The sequence below is a fragment of the Balaenoptera acutorostrata genome, chromosome X (assembly GCF_949987535.1).
Source record: "Balaenoptera acutorostrata chromosome X, mBalAcu1.1, whole genome shotgun sequence".
NCBI classification, from domain to species: domain Eukaryota; kingdom Metazoa; phylum Chordata; class Mammalia; order Artiodactyla; family Balaenopteridae; genus Balaenoptera; species Balaenoptera acutorostrata.
In genome coordinates this window covers 11,622,544-11,645,437 of record NC_080085.1, presented here as the reverse complement: position 1 = coordinate 11,645,437, position 22,894 = coordinate 11,622,544, and the positions used below count along the sequence as shown (strand labels likewise).

The window sequence follows — 22,894 nt, the reverse complement described above, 5'->3', positions numbered from 1 at the left end:
TTTAGAGATTTCCATTCTATGTCTTCTAGCCTCCATTGTTTCTGATATAAGATCAGTCATTAATTGAATCATTGCAGTGTGTTAAATGTACTATTTCTCTTTGGCTGCCTTCAAGATTTTCTTTTTATCTTTGGTTTTCAGCAGTTTGACGCTGATGTGCCTAGGTATGGCTTTCTTTGTATTTATCCTGTATAGGGTTCACTGAGCTTCTTAGATACATGAGTTTAAATATGTCACCAAATTTAGAAAAAAATATTGTAGAGATTTTAGATTACATCACCTTCCATTGAAAAGGGATGATTTTTATTCTAATAGGCAATTAATTTTGTAACCGAGCAAGACCCCATGGGGGCCCTCCTGGGACAGGCCTTCCCCATATCCTCTGCTTTAGCTCTTCTCTGAGGTACCTAGATAATAGTATTTGATGCACATTTCCTGAGTTGTTTTGCAGGTGTAAAAATCCCCCCTCTCCAACAAATGGAAGATGTTAACTACTTGATGACCGTGAGCACATATCCCCAGGCCTCCTAGAGCCTAAGGACTGATAATGTGAACCCCTGTGACACCACCCTGCTGCTGCACCATCAGCCAATCAGAGAATTGTGCACAAGCTGATCACAGACCCTGTGACACCACCCTCGCCAACCTGGCTTTTTTTTTTACTATGGGGTCCATGCAAGATTTATTTTGATGTCAGAGATCAGGTTGACCCACTACATATTATTTTGCTGGTTTGAGATTAATATTTTTTTAACATCTTTATTGGAGTATAATTGCTTTACATTGTTGTGTTAGTTTCTGCTGTATAACAAAGTGAATCAGCTATACATATACTTATATCCCCATATCCCCTCCCTCTTGCATCTCCCTCCCACCCTCCCCGTCCCACCCCCCTAGGTGGTCACAGAGCTGATCTCCCTGTGCTATGCGGCTGCTTCCCACTAGCTATCTATTTTTCCTTTGGTAGTGTATATATGTCAGTGCCACTGTCTCACTTCATCCCAGCTTACCCTTCCCCCTCCCCATGTCCTCAAGTCCATTCTCTACGTCTGCGTCTTTATTCCTGTCCTGCCCCTATGGAGAACAGTATGGAGGTTCCTTAAAAAACTAAAAATAAAACTACCATATGACCCAGCAATCCCACTACTGGGCATATACCCTGAGAAAACCATAATTCAAAAAGAGTCATGTACCACAATGTTCATTGCAGCACTACTTACAATAGCCAGGACATGGTAGCAACCTAAGTGTCCATCAACAGATGAATGGATAAAGAAGCTGTGGCACATATATACAATGGAATATTACTCAGCCATAAAAAGAAACGAAATTGAGTTATTTGTAGTGAGGTGGATGGACCTAGACTCTGTCATACAGAGTGAAGTGAGTCAGAAAGAGAAAAACAAATACCGTATGCTAACACATATATATGGAATCTAAAAAAAAATTGGTTCTGATGAACCTACGGGCAGGACAGAAATAAAGACGCAGACCAACCTGGCTTTTAAAAGTGCTTTGCCGAAAGCCGTCAGGGAGCTCAGGGCTTTTCAGGGCATGAGCTAACCCTCTCCTTGCATGGCCTTTCTCTTCTACAAACTCGGACGTTTCCGTTTGTTTGGCCTGACTATGCGTCGGGCACATGAACTTACTTTAACAGTTTGTCTGGATTCAAATTCAAAACTCTTTTTGGCAGTAGGCGGCAGCTGAACCCGCTCAGTTCTTCTAGCTTTGCAGATCTTGGCTTTCCCTAGGACTCTTGGAATCTTACTTACACAGTATTTGGGTGGAGTTAATATCAGATTTCCAGTCTCCCCTTCTATGGCTCCCTCCTTTACGATAAGCCTACTTACTTTCCCACTGCTCTAGTAGTTTAGAACTCTGTCTATCTTTGAATTCCTCAAGCAGTAAGACTGTGGCTTTCTGCTGGAGATTTAGCAGCCCCTTGCTGGGCTGGCTGGAGTGCCCTCAGGCAAAAAGTCATATAAATGTAAATTTAACCCAGTGCAGTTTTCTTTCAAGGGTCAACTTCTGTCTCATTTCTTCCAGCTTTATTCATTCACCACACTTTTAAAATAGTTTATCTTAAAATTGTATTTCCAGTTTTTAATTGTTATCTATGGGATTGATAGTTGGATACAAGTGACTCGGCCATTGCCTGAACAGAACTCTTCTCTGTTTTTTTTTTTTTTTGAATCCTTTCATTCTGTGACATTTTGCCTGATATATTTTATTCGTGTGTTTATTTATCTGGATTGTAGTTTATAGACTCATTTATTTTTAATACTAATATATTTAGTCTATTATGTACTATAGCCATCTCTTTTTTTGGCACTGTAGCTACTTTTTTGCTGCTCTTTTTTTTCTTTCTGGCTCTTTGATGGTTTGCCCTCCTCCAAACTAAAGTAAATCAGTATACAGATCCTTCTCCGAATAAAGCAAAATAATTAGCATGCTTAGATTTACCTTCTATCTCTGTCATCCCCTTGGTGTGGAGATGTATTATGGGACATGTTTTTAAAATTTATAATTAGTGCTAATTTTGATTTAACAGGAAGTCTTACTAATTTCTCTGCTTAGCGTTGCTTCTTTTTTTTTTAATAAATTTATTTACTTTATTTTATTTATTTATTGTTTGTGGCTGCGTTGGGTCTTCATTGCTGCGCGCGGGCTTTCTGTAGTTGCGGTGAGCCCCCGGGGACTACTCTTCGTTGAGGTGCACGGGCTTCTCACTGCAGTGGCTTCTCTTGTTGCGGAGCACAGGCTCTAGGCTCACGGGCTTCAGTAGTTGTGGCACACGGGCTCAGTAGTTGTGGCTCGTGGGCTCTAGAGCGCAGGCTCAGTAGTTATGGTTCACGGGCTTAGTTGCTCTGCGGCGTGTGGGATCTTCCCGGACGAGGGCTCGAACCCGTGTCCCCTGCATTGGCAGGCGGATTCCCAACCACTGTGCCACCAGGGAAACCCCAGCATTGCTTCTTGAACCCCACTGTCTCCTTCTGTTGTTGAACCTAAGTTCATGTGCCCCACGCACAGTGAAGCCAAACAAGTGTGTGTGTATGTGTTTCTGTGTCTGTGTCTGTGTGTGTGGCACCGAGTATTGTTCAATTTATTTTGCTCAGCAAGTGGTTGGGTCAGTCTTTATTCTTTCTATTTACCATTGGGAAATCCTAACATATTGAGTTGTACTTCCATTATCTCTATTTTCTCTTTCCAGAAATATTTAAGGATATTGGAATTTCTGAATCTGCTATGCAGTTATCCTGTTGAGCTTTTTATTTTCTAATTATTATTTTTAATATCTAAGACTATAATTGACAACACTTGTTTCTCTTCATAGGTACAAATCCCTTTTACTCTCTAAGGATACAAATTAAGCTTATTTTAAAACCCTGTTCCATTTGCTCCTCTTATCCTGTTTCCTTGGTTGGAAATTCTTTCGTTTGCTGGGTCTCGTCTCCCCTTCATAATTGGCTTTCGTTAAATGTGTAGAAATTTGGGCTTGTATACTCAACTTTGTAATCAAAATCTCTGGATAGACAAGAGATGCTACAGTGATTTCTATTTTCAATGCATTTGAAGTAAGACTAGTGGATGGACAGCTGAACTGCCAGGCACTGAACCTCAGCAGCTTATCCTCTATGATTGGTTTCCCTGTCCCTCTCAGGGATATGACTTTATTCTTCGATTCAAGATCCCACAAGACATTGATAGGCATTCCCCTTTGCTAGTGTATGGCTCAGTTCATGCAGGAATATCCCTGACTACTCTTGCTGCTGCCCTACACTAACCAACATGCAGGAGCCAGCCCCTTTCTGCTCCTGGGATCATGGACACCCAGGAGGGAAGAGTTCTTAGTGTTGTTCTCTCCTTTTGATATGGACCTCACTTCCAAACATTTGGGTCTGCCATCTCCTTTTTCAGTACAGTTCTCTTGGTTTTCTACCTTTCAGAACTTTCTCAGAGTTCTGGTTTGCCAACGTTCTTCTTTTTGTTTATGTGATTGATGATGCAGTCATTAATTTATCATATCTTTGCTATCATTTCTAAAGATTTTATTAAGGAGGGGGAGGCTATGTGTTCAGTATAGAATTCTGAAACAGAATTCATCATTACTTTTTTCCCTCCAGGGTTAATATATTTTATATTATATAATATTTAATAGTGTGTAATATTAGCTGATATGAAAGTAAGACTCACTTAATAAAAAATGTTTCACAGAAAGAGTCTACGTATATGTCCCTTCAAAAGAGGCATATTAATCATTTTTTCAAATGCCAATGTATCAGAAAAAGCCATTCCCCTTTCAGGTCACAAGCTAATTCTTCTGCTAACAAATTAATGTAATGAGTTAATGCTACCACTAGAGTAAGAACTACTTAATTGTCATAATTAATTGAAGCTAAACATAATCATTGCATAATCAGGCAAGGTACATTTTGAGATGCTGTTTCATTGATTTTTCAGGGTGGTTTCTCATTCCCTGAACTTAATGATAAAATTGAGCAAATCACAGTGTGCCTCTCAGCAATTAGTTCCAATTAGTCAGATTTAAATTCTGTCATGAGTCATGTACCTTGTTTCTTTAGTTATATTTCTCCAGTACGATCTAGAACTTAAGGATATGTACCCATTAATTAAGAAAATCACATTAATTGCCAGAATACACTTGTCAATAATTTTAATTTTGTCATTTATTATAAAATATCTGGTGAATACAAATGAGTATGTGTATCCTATAAAATAGTAATAAAATAAGCTCCCGTGTACCAATCACCAAGCTAAGAAATGTAACATATCCAAAATTTGAAGCCCTCTCTTTGTCCTTTCTTGACTCCTCTCTTATTCTTCCAGGGTAGTCATTATCCACATTTAGCATTGTGTTATTATACTGATTCTCTTTAAGATTTCTGTGGCACATGTGGACATACACATGCATTCTTAAAATGCAAAGAGTTTAGTTAAACTGTTTTTTAAAATTCTTATAAATAGTATTCCTCTACCATTTGCTTTTTTATTCAGTGTTATGTTTCTATGTTTAACCCATGTTGATGAATTTAGTACTAGGTTGTTAATTTACTCTACTGTGGAGTGTTCCATTTTATTATTATTCCAGAATGTTCTTAACCTTTCTCCTAAAACAGGCATTTATATTATTTTTAGTGTTGTTGCTGTTCTTGGTTTTTGTTTTGTTTGTGCTTTTTTCTGTTATAACAATGTGGCTAAAAACATTTTTGTTTATGTTTCCTATGTGCACATAGAAGAGATTCTCTAGGGTAATAGCAGGAAGTAGAATATCTGGGTTGGAGGTTACACTATTTTAAAAATTAATGAATAGTGCCAAATTTTTTCAAAGTACTTATTTCTAATTCCACTAGGAATCTATAAGATTCCCCCTCACTCATATGCATACCACTTGGTATTGTCAGGCTTTAAAATGTTTTGCCTATCTGATTGTCTTAGTAAGCTTGGGCTGCCATAACAAAATACCATAGCCTGGGTGGCTTAAGCAACAAAAACTTATTTTCTCACAATTCTAGAGCCTGAAAGTCCAAGGTCAGGTTACCAGCATAGTTGGGTTCTAATGAGGGCTCTCTTCCTGGCTTGCAGATGGCCATCTTCTCACTCTGTCCTCACTTGGCAGAGAGGGGTGGAGGGGAGAGAGAGAGAGAGAGCTCTCTCTGTGTCTTTTCTTATAAGAACACTAATCCTATGGGATTAGGGTCCTACCGTAATGATGTCATTTAATCTTTATTAATTCCTTACTCCAAATACAGTCACATTGGGTGACATCAACATATACATTTTGGGGGAGACACAGTTCAGTCCATAGCACTGGTGGACTGCAAAGACATCTCATTGTAGTTTTCCTTAAAATTTCCCCAACGTGTAATGAGATCAAGCATGTTTTTCTAAGTTTATTGGTCATTGAGGTTTCCTCTTTCTGTAAATGTCCTTTGATCATTTTTCCTTAGTTTGCTTATCTTTATATGGACTTATACAGATTTTTATATCTTTATATGGATCTTTAAATGAATTTTTATAATTTCTTAATGTATTTTGGATAATAATTCTTTGTTAATGATATAAGTTGCAAATATTTCCTCCTAGTTTGTGGCTTATATTTTCAGTTTCTTTATAGCATATTTTGATCACCAAAAGTTCTTAATTTTTTAAAATAAATTTATTTATTATTTTATTTTTTTATTTTTGGCTGCGTTGGGTCTTCGTCGCTGCACGTGGGCTTTCTCTAGTTGCGGCGAGTGGGGGCTAATCTTTGTTGTGGTGTGTGGGCTTCTCGTTGCGGTGGCTTCTCTTGTTGCAGAGTACGGGCTCTAGGCACGCGGGCTTCAGTAGTTGTGGCACACGGGCTCAGTAGTTGTGAGTCGCGGGCTCTAGAGTGCAGGCTTAGTAGTTGTGGTGCACGGGCTTAGTTGCTCCGCGGCATGTGGGATCTTCCTGGACCAGGGCTCGAACCCATGTCGCCTGCATTGGCAGGCGGATTCTTATCCACTGCGCCACCAGGGAAGCCCAAAAGTTCTTTATTTTTTTAATGTAATCACATTTATCAATTGTTTGTTTCATTAATAGCTTATACTTTTATATGTAGTTTATGAAACTCCTTTCCACCCAAAGCTCATAAAGATAGTCTCCTATTTTTCTTCTAGAAATTTTAAAGTTTTGCTTTCCTCACTTAAGTTTTTAAACTACCTGGAACTAATTGTGTGGATGATCTGTAATTAGGATCCATTTTTTTTCTTTATAGATTAATTAATTAATTAGTCAGACCACTGTTTATTGAGAAGCCCATCCATTCTCCACTGATCTGAAATGCTCTCCTTGTATCTGTTTCTGGGCACTCCTGTATCATTGGTCTATTTTTTTCTATCCCTGTATGAATTCTGCACTGTCCTAATTACCATACCCTTTCACTTTATTATATAGTAATATCTCCCATAGTAAATAAGCTCACCCTATTTTTCTTCATGAATGTACATACAGAAAGGAGAAAGAGACTCCTTTCTCTTCCATATAAATTTTTGAATTAGACTCTGTTGTGATTTTCATTGAACTTCCATTGATTCCATAGACCACTTTGAAGAGAAGTGGTATATCTACATTGTTTTGATTTTCTAGCCATAAACAATTGTTTGGTGTCCTTTAGTGACTTTTAATAAGTTCCTAAATTTTTTCATATATAGATTCTGCCCAGCTTTTATTACATGCTTCTGATTCCAGGTCTGTAATCTACAACAGAGAGGACAGAAATTGAACTGTTCAGTAATACTATGGTTAAAAAACAAAAAACAAAAAACTGGACCTAGGTGGATGGTACTTGGGGCACCAGCATACAGGATCTCCCCAATAATCTCTCAGTTGCCCCATCCACTAGAAAAATAGTGAAGAGACTCTAGACAAAGAAACCTCCAATCCTGGTTTTGTAATTAAATCACTGTGCCTTTCGGTTAGTTATTTTACATGTTTGAGCCTCAGCTTACTCATCTGAAAAATTAGAAAGGAAAACAAACCCCAAAGTGTTCCAGTCTAGCATTATATGAATTTTATTAGGAGAAGATTCATAGTAAAGAGAACAACTAACAGGGTCATGAAACTTTCAAACATTATCTTCTGACTTAGCTTTCTTGCAATAACAAACAACTCTCATTTACAGTAATTTATAGGAATAAACATTTTTTTCTTGCTCACAAGTCATTAGCTATGGGTTGGCCATGGCTGCTGTAGATCTGATCAGCTCTGCAGCTTTTGCAACTGTACCTTGGTACTCTCCCTGTGAAATGTTGTCCCAAAGCACTACTTCCTAACCTAACAGTTTCTCACATGAATTGTCAATAAAAATTAAAATTGTTTTAATTACAATGTATTTGTTCTGCTTATAAAAGCAGTATGTGCTTAGGAAAGAACATCTGGAATCCATAAAAAAAATAAGATTATAATGCAAGTGACCCATAAATCCAATAGCTGGATATGATTAATATTAATTTTTTGATATTTTTCCTTTTAGTTTTCACCTTTGTGTCAATGCATATATATGTAAGTTTTAATAAAATCAGAATTATGTTGTGCAAGTCATTCTGTAATCTTATAACAAAACCTAATGTATAAGACTTACCCAGCAGGCAACGCTTCTGTCTCGGGTTAAAATGGTGAGTAGGCCTGCCGTTGCAGCGTCAAGCAAGTGGCTGGAGGGTATTCGAAAATGGTATTACAATGCTGCCGGGTTCAATAAACTGGGCTTAATGCGAGATGATACAGTATATGAGAATGACGATGTAAAAGAAGCCATAAGAAGGCTTCCTGAGAACCTTTATAATGACAGGGTGTTTCGCATTAAGAGAGCACTGGACCTGACCATGAGGCAGCAGATCTTGCCTAAAGAGCAGTGGACAAAATATGAGGAGGATAAATTCTACCTTGAACCATATCTGAAAGAGGTTATTCAGGAAAGAAAAGAGAGAGAAGAATGGGCAAAGAAATAATCATGTAGTCTAAATCTGGATGCGGCTATCCTAAAGTATTTTTATGAAGCTGGTTAAACCTAAAATGTACAATGTAGAACTATCTGGGCTGTAAATGTATTACTTTAAATAAATCTCTATTATAATTATTAAAAAAAAGAAAAACCTAATGTATATTGTAATCATATATTTCTTTGTCTTTATGGACTTTAAATACAGGAATGTAAATGGCTGCATAATATCCCAGAATATGCGTGCTTCATAACTTAGTTAACCCTTTCTCCATTGTTAAAGTGTTTCCTTTGTTCTGCAACTATAAGTAAGGCTGCAATTCATGTTTTTGTAAATAAATCAGAATATTGGTCATCTATTACATCTTTATGAAAGATTTCTAGAAGAGTAACATGAATTCTGGTGTTGGGGTGAGTTTATGTCAAACTCACCACATAAACCTGACATCTCAGTGTAATGGGGGATAAATATGCTTGCAGTTGAAGTCATATGACCATGACTTATCTGGTTGTTGAGAGTAAACCCAAGGGCAGGCCATGTTCAATTGACTAGGGGTGAGGGGTTTAGTTGGAGGAGGTAGGTAATGAAGTAATGTAGGAAAGAGGTCTTGCATTAGCGAGTCCCATTTTTATGCCAGGCACTGTTTTGTTTCTTTTTTTCTTTTTTTTTTTTTTTTTTTGGCTGCGTTGGGTCTTCGTTGCTGCATGCGGGCTTTCTCTAGTTGCAGTGAGCGAGGGCTACTCTTTGTTGTGGTGCATGGGCTTCTCCTTATGGTGGCTTCTCTTGTTGTGGAGCATGGGCTCTAGGCACCCAGGCTCAGTAGTTGTGTCTCACGGGCTCTAGAGCGCAGGCTCAGCAGTTGTGGCGCAAGGGCTTAGTTGCTCCGTGGCATGTGGGATCTTCCCAGACCAGAGATCGAACCCGTGTCCCCTGTATTGGCAGGCCGATTCTTAACCACTGCACCACCAGGGAATTCCTACTGTTTTGTTTCTGAGCTGTTTGTTCTGCCTTCCTGCTGGCACTATCCTGCTAGCAAGTCCTCCTCTTGCCTTGGCCTTTGCATTAGTATTTATACTATCTGACCAGCCAGTCACATGTCCTCAATGGGCACACACTTACAACTTATCTTCCATACACACACAGCAAATTTTAATCACTCTTATACATCTAAACATCTGAAATAGTTCTTATGACAACCAGTATGACCATATCAGCTTATCTATGCAGGACTAGTTTTTACTGTAAGTATTTGTTCTTTTTAGAGTCAAGAGGATATTTAATTCATATGCTATTTGCCTTTTAGAAAGCTTCACAAGGGTATGGTGGCTTATACGGCACCATATGTAGCACTAGATCTTCAGGAAACAGTTGAGCAGTGACCGAAAGTTGGGGCAATGCAGATGGGAAAGCCTTCTCTAGAGGTCAGATCCACATAATGACATGATTACTACTAGAAAGGGAAGAATCCTGATTGGCTTCAGCTGACCAGGTAGAATACATTTATTACAAATATTTATTTATTTATTGTTAATTTATTTTATTGAAGTATAGCTGATTTACAATGTTGTGTTAGTATCTGCTTTACAGCAAAGTGATTCAGTTATACATTTATATACATTCTTTTTCATATTCTTTTCCATTATGGTTTATCACGTGATATTGAGTATATTGAATATAGTTCCCTGTGCTATACAGTAGGAACTCATTGTTTATCCATTCTGTGTATACTAGTTTGCATCGGCTAACCCCAAACTCCCAATCCGTCCCTCCCCCACCCTCCCTCCCCATTGGCAACCACAAGTCTTTTCTCTGGGTCTGTGAGTCTGTTTCTGTTTCATAGATAAGTTCATTTGTATCATGTTTTAAATTCCGCACGTAAGCAATATCATATGACATTTGTCTTTCTCTGTCTGACTTACTTCCCTTAGTATGATAATCTCCAGGTCAATCCATGTTGCTGCAAATGGCATTATTTCATTCTTTTTATGGCTGAGTAATATTCCATTATATATATATGCCACATCTTCTTTATCCATTCATTTGTCGATGGACACTTAGGTTGCTTCCATGTCCTGGCTATTGTGAATAGTACGGCTATGAACATAGGGGTGCATGTATCTTTTTGAATTATAGTTTTGTCTGGATATATGCCCAGGAGTGGGATTGCTGGATCATATGGCAACTCTATTTTTAGTTTTTTGAGGAAGCTCCATACTGTTTTCCACAGTGGCTGCACGAATTACATTCCCACCGACAGTGTAGGAGGGTTCCCTTTTCTCCACACCCTCTCCAGCACAAATATTTATTTTTATTAAGCACTTATATAGTGCTTACTATACTCCATGCCTAAGAACTTTATAAATATCATCTGATTTGATCCTTACAACTCTATGAGGTAGGTACTATTTTTATTATCTCCATTTTATAGTTTAGGAAACTGAGGAACAAAGAGTGTAAGCAACTTTCATAAGGACAGTCAGAAATTCAACCAGAAGAGTTGGCTCCAAAGTCCAAGCTTTGTATGAGGCAGTATGTTAGGACTAGGGCCAACAAAATTATTTTAACAAAATCACTAACCTTGACCTCAAGGTTAGCATGGATCTGAACTTACAAGTTGAACCAAATGATGAAAATATTGTGACCAGGTCAAAAATAAAGGGACATATATAAAGATCTTTAGGGCTAAAAATGAAGAAACTATTAATACTACAAGGAATTAATGACACTATAAATTCTGCATGGGGTATGTGGGGAGGGTACAGAGAGGAGATGACATTTGAACTGGGTCTAAGAATGAGTAAGACATGAAGGAGTTACATGTCAGCACTCAAAGAGTGAGTTCCAGCACTCAAATTATTTCTCAAACTAGAAGGGAAAGAAGTCTGCCAAACTATGTATATTAAGGGCTGGGGAATGTGTCTCTGGGCACACAACGTGATTATATTTCCCAGAATCCCTTGCAGTCACAAGTAGCCACATGACTAAGTTCTGACCAATTGAATGTGGACAGAGATGCATTCTGTTTCTAGGCCCTGCCCCTAAAAATCTCCTTTGTGATCCTCTGCATTATCTCTTCTATCAGTGATGTGCAGAAGATCCAGCAGAGTTTAGGACCTTGAGGACATGAGGGATAACAAAGCCACAAGATGGAGAGAAACTGGATCTCTGAGTTCCCCCCATGGAAGGGTGCCCGCTAGTCATACACACCTGATTGTGCTTTGTATGAACGAGAACTAAACATTTTATTGGGTTAGGCTGCCAAGATTAGGGGGTTTGTTACAGCAGCTGGGATTTTTTTACCCTAACTAATAAAGAAATCATTAATTTACAACTTAAGTTTTTAATCTCCCTACTTCCCTGTGGATCAAGGACCTAATGAGTTATAGGAAGAAAATATAAAGCTAGTTTATGAAGGAAAATATGGAAGGACATGCATGCTAATTCACATGAGTTGTATGTACAGGGTGAAATTCGAGGTAATTGGCACGTGTGTGGGGAAGAGAGAGAGAGGTAAACAGTGAAAGAAAAGGAAAAAAAGATCTAAAATGGGGTTGACAAACTACCACCTGTGGGCCAAATCCAGTCCACCATCTGTTTTTGTAAATAAAGTTTTATTGAAACACAGCCCTGCTCATTCATTTATGTATTGTCTGTGGCTGCTCTTGCCTACAAGGGCACAGTTAAGTAGTTGCAACAGAGACCACAGGGTCCATAAGCCGGAAACATTTACTCTCTGGCCCTCTATAGAAATAGTGTGCTGACCCCTGGTCTACAAAGAGCATGTACATATTCACCTTCATGCATCTACGTAAAATTATATATATATGACATATGCATAAATACTTTTAAACAAATATTAATAAGAGAAAAATAAAGCTGTATTTTCTTTGCACTTGTAAGTAACAGTGTGTTTAAACTTTAGCCCATATCATGGAAGTTGCATCCATGTCAACAGTTTGCATGATTCTCCAAGGCACAGTTAAATGATCTTTCCAGGCGTTCATCCTACCCTGCACCTCTCATAATGTCTCCATGCTGTCTTCGCATGACATTTGACCTGCTGTTATCACCCCTGTCACTTTCCTACATCGTGCTCCTACATCACTTGTGCTCTGCTAACTAGCTCCACACATGAGTTAGGCCATCAGATTTTTCTATTTAAGAAGCTCCTCTCAGTAAATACTTTCCAGGGACACTAGACAGGATAATTTTCCTCAGTAATGTTTCTCCTGACATTCTTTCTCTGAGTAGCTTCAAGAGCGACTATGTCCTGATGGGAACAAAAAAACCTAAGGAAAGGCTGCCCATTCTCTGACTCCAGAACTTTCAAAATTAGGATAATATACTTCTCCACCCAAGAATCTCTTATTACAAATGTACAGAGGGTTTAAAAAAAGTGTGTAAAAGGCTGGATTGGCATTTTTATCCATCTCTCTGTGAGTCCAAAGGGAGAATCCTGGGTAAAATCTGTAAGTATGAACACTGATTTGAAAAATTGTCTGAAAAGCAAACTTCTTATGAGGAGTCCCTGAGAGTGGGAGAGGAAAATGGGGAAGGAGGGAGAAGACAGAGGCAGATACTCCTGGTCTTTGACCAAAGCAGGCCGCCCCCTGCCATCTCCTATTCCTCCACCAGTCCTTTTTAATAGTGTGTACGCCTGCTCTTTTTATGGAATGAAGATAAATCTAAGATGACCACGTGATCCAGCAGTCCCATTCCTGGGCATATATCCAGAGAAAACCATAATTCGAAAAGATACATGCGCTCCTATGTTCATAGCAGCACTATTTATAATAGGCAAGACATGGAAGCAACCTAAGTGTCCATCAATAGATGAATGGATAAAAAAGATGTGGTACATATATACAACGGAATATTACTGAGCCATAAAAAGAATGAAATAATGCCATTTGCAGCAACATGGATGGACCTAGAGATTATCATACTAAGTGAAGTAAGTCAGAGAAAGACAAGTATCATATGATATCACTTATATGTGGAATCTAAAAAAAAAATGATTCAAGTGAACTTATTTACAAAGCAGAAATAGACTCACAGACATAGAAAACAAACTTATGGTTACCAAAGGGGAAGGGGGAGAGGGATAAATTAGGAATTTGGGATTAACAGATATACACGACTACATATAAGATACGTAACCAACAAGGACCTACTGTATAACACAGAGAACTATACTCAATATCTTGTAATAACCCATAATGGAAGAGAATGTAGAAAAAAATACATATGTTTATATATTGTATGTATAACTGAATCACTTTGCTGTACATCTGAAACTAACACAGCATTATAAATCCACTCTATTTCAATAGAAACTTTTTTTAAAAATTAAAATAAAATGATCTCTCTCTCTCTCACACACACACACATACACACACACATCCACATCCACACATGAACTATTCTAACACTCTCTGCAGCACTGCCTGTCATCTCTCAGTCCCTAAAATCACCATCGCCCACAAGCTAAATTCAGTCAGCTGCTGGAGGACAAATGTAAGAGTTTCATTTTTTAACTGGAGAGGTGTCCAACCTTTATAAAAAGGAAAACTCTTCTTACAGACTTCCAGTTTCAACTTACATTGTTTTTATCATAATGTTGTATAGTATGTACAAACATAATATATGAATAGGTCTCCAGTGTTGAGTGCCTTCTAAGAGCCAGGAATTCTTGTAAGGACTTCAGTGACTAAGCTTGTTTTGTCTGCACAGAAATCCTACAATGTCAAAACTGTTATTATCCCTATTTTCTAAAGCCAGTTTTCAAACATAGGCACGATCGTTGCAGATCCATGACCTTAACCAGTATTCTCCTCCTAAATGTTTATTTCTTTGAAACAAAGATAACAAGAAAACATAGTTTAAAATTGCATGTGAACAAAGCAGTAAAACCAAGAAAAGTAAAACAACACACACACACACATACACACCATACATATGCATGTATGTGTTTGTGTGTGTGTAGAGAGAGAGAGAGATAAAGAGAGGGGGAGAGAGACAGAGACAGAGAGAGACGGGAGGGAGGGAATGCTATGGCAGCTTGTCATTTCTGTATACCAAATTCTGTATTAGTCACTTTTGCTTGCAGTGACAAACAGTCCCCCGGAACTTAATGGCTTACAGTCATAAACATTTATTTCTCACACACGTTGCGTATCGGCAGTGACACCTTAGCTGTGGGTCAGTTGCATGGACTCTGGCTTTGCTCAGCTCTGATTGGCTCTGCTTTGCTTCACTTGTCTTCCTCATTCTAACGTGCAGGGCTCAAGGAGCTCTTGAGGCGGTCTGCCCATTTCTGGCCAAGAGGATGTGCAAAAGGCTAAGCCAAACTACACAACCATACTCAAAGCTTTTGTTTGAACTTGATCTATATCACATGACCTCCTATTTCTATTGGCCAAACATAAGTTATGTAGCCAAGTCTAGACTCAATGGGGCAGAAAGGTCCTCTGAGAAGGAGGCAAGAGAATGAATAGTTGTGAACAGTAATACAATACACCGCCTCTTCTTTATGTGTTTAAAGATTGCAAGGCCAAATTCTGTTATCAGCTACCCCACAGCTAACTATCTTATGGTGTCATCACAATCCATGCTTATTGACTAAGAGAGCTAATTCATCCAGGAGAAGTTTCTCTGGAATAAGTATGTGTGCACTGCTTTTATCCTTCCATTTAATTGCAAAGATTTGTGCATTATCAGCATGCTAATTTGAAAGAACATTAAAGAACTGAAATTTTTTAAAAACCTTGTTGTTTTCTTGCTTCTGTATTAGCACAACTTATTCTGCACAGGCTCCAGCTAGAGGGGCTCTTCAAACCAAAGAGATTTTAGGATGCATTCAGAGAATCATATACTTTTACCTCCTTTTTTGTTACCTTAATTACTTTCCTACTTGCATTCCAAATGCTACTTTATTGAATTTCAATTCAAATTCAGATTATGGTCTCCTGGATAAGAAGGCGTTGCTAGCCTATGCTTATTGTTATAAATGGCCCTTGGAGAAATCTGAAGCTTCTGTTGCGTTACCTTAAAATTTTGAATGTTCCTTTTCATCCAGAGAGAGTACAAGTTGGACTAAAATGCCTATTGCGGTAGGAAGCTGACATTCTAAAGAAGAATATGATTTTTGTAAAACTCATTTATTTGAGCATTACATCACCAGCACTGGCTCAATTTGATGTTAATGTTTAATTCAGAACGTCCATTTTGCTAGGCAAATGAGAAATCCTGCTGTTAGCTTTTTGAGTAATTCAACTTTCTACAATGTATTTTCCTTTCATTGGAGCCTTTAAGGTACTTGACTTCAATCTATCCCACCCGCACCCCATTTCTTTTTATTACATGCATCATTGGTTCCAAGGGGACATGGGACAGCCTTCTGAAAGCGTTTCTTTCTTTTATTGTGTCCCTGGCTATTCTTTGTCAACTTCAGAGCTTCAGTCTCAGTACATATGAACCCTCAGGAACTCCACAGGACTAAATCAGAAAAGCCAGGTTAACAGTGAAGTATGGCTTAGATGGTGCAAATGGAACTCTGAGATTTTATTGTAGGTGGACATGTCTGGCCAGACAGTGGGACAAGAAGTAATGGGGTTCACGACACACTACCTCAAATTACGGCACCTTAACATATGGAATATTTTAAACTGAAGGAATTTGAGAAATGGCAGGTGCTGGAAAGACTCTCTGACTTTCCCGTGAAACAGATCATAAGATCTTCATGTGAGAAGTACCCTCCCGATACTTGGAGGAAAGGAGCATCCTGATGTCCACAGATGGAGGGACACCGAGAGGAATCTGAACCAACAGGCCTTGCTAAGTTTCCCAGAGTTGACTACCCTTAGCTCATACCCTTTTGTCCTATCATATTTTTCTACGACTTTCCACTCATCACCAAGCCTAATATAGAAACACTCAAGTGTAACTGTTTCTTCAGGTCTTCATTTCCTTTTCTAAGGTTCCCAAGTCATGTAAAAAATACATTAAATAAATTTGTATGCTTGTCTCTTGTTTAATCTTTATTTTGTTACGGAGACGTAGCTGAGAACCTAAGAGAGGTAGAGGAAAGATATTTTTCCTCCCCTACAAGGGAGATGTGTTATCTGGTCATGTTTAATCTTTAATAAACAGGAAATGTGTCAAATTTCAATATCTTTTTTGATTTATAAGTTTATAGGGGGAAAGAGCACCAGTACCCTAAAGCAGGCAAAATGGTTCCCTCCTGTAATATACTGCACAACTGCTACTCAAATTTCATCTGCAAAAGAGCGGCAGCAGCACCTCAGCGATTGTTAGAAATGCAGAAATCTCAGGACTGATTCTTGACCTACCGAATCAGAATCTGAATTTTTACATGTCCCCAGGGATGTGGAGAACATTAAAGTTTGAGAAGAGCATACCGGAGGATTCGACACATCATTTCATCAGATACAGACTATGAATAGACCAAGGCTGGAGTGTGAATATAGAGATACGTATTCTTTTGGTACAGTTCGTTTCTGGTACCCAGACTCCTTTTCCACCACTGTCTCTCCCTGTGGTTCTATCCCAATCCCACCCCACCTACTTTACTGTCCAGCTTCCAAAGCCTTCCAGGTGCTTCATCCATCCAAGGCGTCCCAGAAGCCCTCACCAAGACCAGGTCTCCATCTAAGCTGTACAGTGGAATCACCATTAAAGCTTGAAAACATTGATACCAGAGTCTCACCCTCAGAGTTTCTGGTTTAATTAATCTGCTGGACATTCTTACGTGCAGCTCAAGTTGAGAACTTGTCCACTAGTCCTGCCCTTTAACTCTCTTAGGAGACATAAGATTGATTTTCTATGATCCACACTAAATGGTTTATAGATGTTAATGACTTGCTTGATAAATCCAAAGAGTGTTTCCATCTTGACTGGGGAACTACCTCACCCAAGAGGCTAATCTCTAGTGGTTTTGAATTTCCTACTCTTCAGAGGGCTACTCGAATCAAACAAGGAGAGTTGCTGCCATTTTCTACGGAGGCTGAGGGATTGCTGAGGATATTCAGAGGGTGGCTTGATATCTTCCCAGTGGGGTAGAGAATCACCATTGCTTTTATCATAAGGAAGCAGTCGGCTCTCTTGGGCCCATGAATGAGGAGTTCCTGACTCCTTGGCACATTCTGGCCGCCTGGGTGGCAAATACCTATGCTGCTCCCCTCTTCCTAGAATGGTTAAGAAGACAGAAGAAATCCAAAACATCAGGAATGATCAGACTTCGGTGATGCTTATCATCTGTCAGCATGGCTCACGACTTGGAAAAGAATGTGTGGAAGGGCCTCCTCTTCTCAGGAGAAATCCAATGCTATTCTGCTGCCAAAGAAGAACCAATGAATCACCTAAAGCATCTTCTGCTTTGTCTCTACTCTTCAGTGGGTATTTGGTTTTTGCCTAACCAGCAGCTATTCTATACTTTTCCCTTCTTAACAGGACCCAGTCATATCTTACTATGGAGCAGCTGGGATTTCTGAATGGAATTATTCTCTGTGCCAGCTCTAATGGTGAGGCCTAATTGGCCTAAACCAAACATTTCTCCCAGTAATTGGTTCAGGGATGAGTTGTAACCTAGCTCTAAGCCAATCTGTAAAGACCTTCCTGGCCAGTTAGCTAGTGTTATGATCTGAATGTTTGTATGCCCCCCAAATTCATATATTGAAGTCCTGACCCCCAATGTGATGGTATTTGGAGGTCGGCCTTTGTGAGGTAATTAGGTTTAAAGTAGGTCATGAGGGTGATGCCCTCATGCCATCATGAGGTGGCCTTATAAGCAGAGGAGGAGGTATAAGAGCCTCTGTCTCCACATGCATACACCAGAGAAAGGCCATGTGAGCACACAGCGAGACGGCAGCCATCTGCAGCCCGGGAAATGGGCTCTCACCAAACACTGAATCTGCTGGCACCTTGATCTTGGGCTTCCCAGCCTCCAGAACTGTGAGGAATAAACCTCTGTTGCTTAAGCCACCCAGTCTGAAGTATTTTGTTATAGCAGCCTGAGCTAAGACAGCTGGTGATTGGTTACTATGTGGATGAGGGTGGCACGCACCTAAGTTGATCCAATCAAAGCAAAGGCAGGACACTGTCCAGTCGTTGAAGGAAAGAAAGCTTTCTCTCTAGGACTGAACCTGAAAGGAAAGCGTATAGCCCCAGATGCTTCTGGAATGCTCTCGTAGAACCACCAGCGATGACACCATGGGTGGCAGCATGGAGAGACAGAAAGAATCCTCCCATTGAACTTTCCATGTGTGTGACACTGCAAATGGTCTTATGTGAACTGGTGTGAATCAGGATTTCTGTTACTTTGAAACTGAAAATATCTTAGCTGATACATGTCTTGATCTGGACTAAATGTCCCCAGCTCTTACAATGGCGTGATAGTCTCTTTGTGCCCCTATGATGAGGAGAATGCTGCTTTACCAAGAACAGGCTCAGAACACTGGTTCTCAAACTTCTCTGCACACTGGAATCACCCAGGAGTTTCAGAAGATACTGATGCCTGTGTCTCATCCCCCAGAGATTGTGATTTAATTATTTTGAGTATGATTGTGGTTTTATGTGTCTGCCTGTCTTACTTGCTTAATTTTGGTGGTGAGAGGGCAGGTGGCAACTGAAAAGAAGTGGGAAATTTTGATATAACAAATGAATAATCACAGATCAAATTTTAAATTTTAATATTACCATGCCCAGGATGCTTCTTCCCCTAGCCATGACCCCTAGGACTCTGGGATAAGAGAAAAAAAGAAATAATCCCAGTTTATAGAATCTTGAGGGGATTTCATTAACCTTGTGATACCCAGAAAACCAAGTCAGTGAATGATGCCATTTTCTGAGTTAATTTCTGAGAAGCAAATGTTCACAAAGGTTTTATAGGTCCCAGTATGACAATATCTTCTCTAGTCTCTGCTCTGTTCTCCATCTCTTCTCCAGTCACCAAGACAACCCACATAGGTATTAGCCAAGAAACCTGGAAGGGACACTTTTAGTGTTTTACCTCATCTCCTTTCTTAGACGGTTCAGAGAATGATTCATATTTGAGAATTTCCTGGGATAGATGAATTAGAGATTCTCAAGCTCCAAAACTATGACAGGTCAGATTGTGGGAAGGGACATATCCCTATTAGAGAGCCATTGAAGACGTAGTAGTGGTATGCAAAAACAAATATTAGTTGCAATAAAAGGAAGAAAAAGACAATTTCTATGCAAATATAGGACCACTTAACTTTAGGGAAGGAATGTCAGAGGCCTTATTCAGATCTCAAGAAAAGGAGAAAGAGTCAAATGTTTTCTGCCTAAATTCACTGTGACTGTGCTCTCACACCAGGCTTCCATATGACTAATACAAAATGCCTTTAGCATTAGGCCTCAGCAACCTTAACTTGCTAATGTTCTTTAACATTTGGTTATAAGGATGTGTGCCTTGGCTTGCACCTAGTATTTTCTCTCCTCAGCAGCTACATGATACATCAATCGGCTTCTACCACTTAACAAACAATTCCAGAGCTCATTGGCATACAACAATCAACATTTGTTCACACTCTAATAGGTCTGAGAATTGGCTGGAATGGCTCTGGTTCAGATTCTGTGTCTGAAGTTCAGTTCCAGTGGCTCTGTTCCACATTCCTTTTATTCTTATGCTATGAGGGATGTGTCCTTCTAGTGACGATGACAGAAATACAAGAAGGAAAAGCAAAAACATGTAATTTCTATTATTGCCAAGGCTTGGAACAAGTGCACTATCTCTCATGTTCCATAGACTGAAGCAAGTCACATGGCCCAAGCCCAACATCAGTGAAGCAGAAAAACATACTGCACCCAGTGGTATGAAATTCAAAGTCACGTGACAAGAGTATGGATTCAAGGAGAAGTGAAGAATGGGAACAATAATGTGGTCTATCACACATGATCGAGTCCAGACTCTAAAGCAGAGGTTGGCAAACTTTTTCTGTTAAAACGCAGATAGTGAATATTTTAGGTTTTGTGGGCCATATGGTCTCTGTCACAACTATTCATCTCTGCCATTTGCCATCGTAGTGCAAAAGCAGCCATAGATGATATATAAATGAATGAGCATGGATGTATTCCAATAAAACTTAAGTTATTGACACTGAACTTTGAATTTCATATCATTTTCATATGTTACAAAATATTATTCTTCTTTTCACTTTTTCCAACCATTTAAAAATACAAAAACCATTATGAGTTCACAGGTTATACAAAAACAAGTAGCAGGTCGGAACTGACCCGCAAGCCATAGTTTGCCCACCCCTGCCCCTCAGTTGTCTGCTGCCTCTCAAGTCTCACCTGCCATCTAACATTCCAACCATATGAAAACAGAATTTCCCAAATAACCCATTCGATTTAGTGGTCTTACCCTTGCGTTTGTTCTTGCCTGCCCACAGAATGCCCTTCCCCTCTCCCTTGTCTGTTTAGCAAACGTATCGTCCTTCTTCTACGCCATTGAGTGTTTTCACATCTGCAGTGCCTTCCCAGATTCCCTGGGACTAAGGTGATTCATATCCTATACCCTCATTGCATTATGCACATGTGTTGGTCTGGGTAGATTCGCTGTTGTAGCATACAGCACTAAAATTTAAATGGCTTAGCACAATAAATGTTTATTTCTCACGCATATAATGGGGCCGTGGAATCAGTTGAGCACTTGAACTCTACTCCATTCAATCATTTAATAACTCAGTCTCCTGTCTTGTGGCTCAGTCTTCCAGAAGATTCTTCAGATCTTCTCTGTTCTGCAGTCAAATGAAGAAGAGAGTAAGGACTGTGGGAGAGAAGGTTGTACGGGCCAGGCTTGGAGTGTATCCCTTCCGCTCGTGTTCCATTGGTGAGGACTCCATCCTTTGGCCACATGTAACAGTAGAGGAAGCTAGAAACGAAGTTGAATGAATGAATGAATGAGTTGTGAGTATAGGAAAATTTCATTCGTTTAGAACAGTGAACACATTGCTCTTAGTAGATGACTAAAACATTAACATCAACTGAACTTGTTAAAAAGCAAGCAGGGCTGTTATGACCAGCTCAGGTAAATTTCATGTTCCCTTTTCCCCTTTCTTTGTGTTTCCAGAGGTGTTGTAGGTCTTTTGCAAAATGTGTCCTCCTCTATGTCAATTTCCTTTCACCAGTTAAAAACAGAATTACTTCACTCAGGCCTGCCTTACCTTTGCCCTTCCTCTGACAGTGTGTCTGCTCAGGTTAGGGACTACCACGGACTTAGCAGAGCAGCTTTGCTAGACAGCTTCCTCCCCACCCCGTCCCCGAATGCCACCCCCCAGCCCCCAACTTTGCTGCCTTGAGTGTGGCCTTGCCTCTCCAGCCCATCTGCACTTGATCTTGGCTGAAATGGAATCAATGACATTCGCTGTTTGCCTGTTTGTCTCACACAGCTCCAGGATGTGTCCCTTTGTCCCTTTGTCGGTACGCTGGCTCATACAACAGCTGCTGCTCTCAGCCATCCCTACTGAGAGAAAACAACGGTGCTTCCTGTTGATAGAGCTCCTTTGCTCTGAATCAAAGAAAAGATGTTAAGGCCACGGAGTCCTATTTAATGCTGTGTCTGGGGGCTATTGGTTTTTTGATCATACATACACTTGCTAGGATTAAATCCAGCATGAGTCTTAAGGGTATATTCTGGGAGGGGCTACAAAGCACAAAGGGCAGAAAAGACGAATAACGTGATGAGTTCGCTTCTTTTTTTTTTTAAATTTTTTTAGTATTAGAGTATAGTTGATTAACAATGTTGTGTTAGTTTCAGGTGTACGGCAAAGTGATTCAGTTATACATACGTATATATATATATTTTTTCAGATTCTTTTCCCATATAGGTTATTACAGAGCACTGAGTAGAGTTCCCTGTGCTCTGCAGTAGGTCCTCGTTGATCATCTATTTTATATGATGGGTTCTCTTCTGCTCCTGCGAGGAGCCCATTCCCCACTTCCTAGGTCATCTGACCCACAGAACACAGAACGACCAGGAGCTGAGACTTATGTGCCTTTCTTTACTTGTGACATGACATGGAAAATTCCAGAAAGCAGTGCTATCTCCCTTCCTAGCTTTTGCTCTTCTGTTGGATAGAGCCCCTCTTCACCTCTCTGCACCCAAACAGTCGGTTTTGTTCTGGATTCCTCTCTGCAGCTCTGTACCACTTCGAGTTTGGAGATGGTGCTACCAGCAGTGCCCATCTGAATGTCCGGCTGCGGCTCAAGGGACTGATCCATAATAACCGTCTGCACGTTCTGGCCTGGAATGCTGACGTGTGGTTACAGAATGAAGCTGATGATTTTTGAGGGCCATGTGCCAGGCACTGTGCCAAGTGCTCTGCCTGCATTATATCATTCAGTCTCCACCGGTACCCAAGAGT

At 39.7% G+C, this 22,894-nt stretch overlaps 1 protein-coding gene and 1 long non-coding RNA gene across 3 annotated transcripts in view; both read left to right on the top strand.

Annotated features, from left to right (window-relative positions):
- Positions 1-22,894, top strand: part of LOC103015032 (uncharacterized) — a 161,513-nt gene that overhangs the window by 43,824 nt on the left and 94,795 nt on the right. The window lies entirely within an intron of this gene.
- LOC103018862 (cytochrome b-c1 complex subunit 7-like) lies at positions 8,127-8,602 on the top strand. Its single transcript, XM_057537557.1, has one exon. The coding sequence runs from the start codon at positions 8,157-8,159 to the stop codon at positions 8,490-8,492; it is 336 nt and encodes a 111-aa protein (XP_057393540.1). The 5' UTR covers positions 8,127-8,156; the 3' UTR covers positions 8,493-8,602.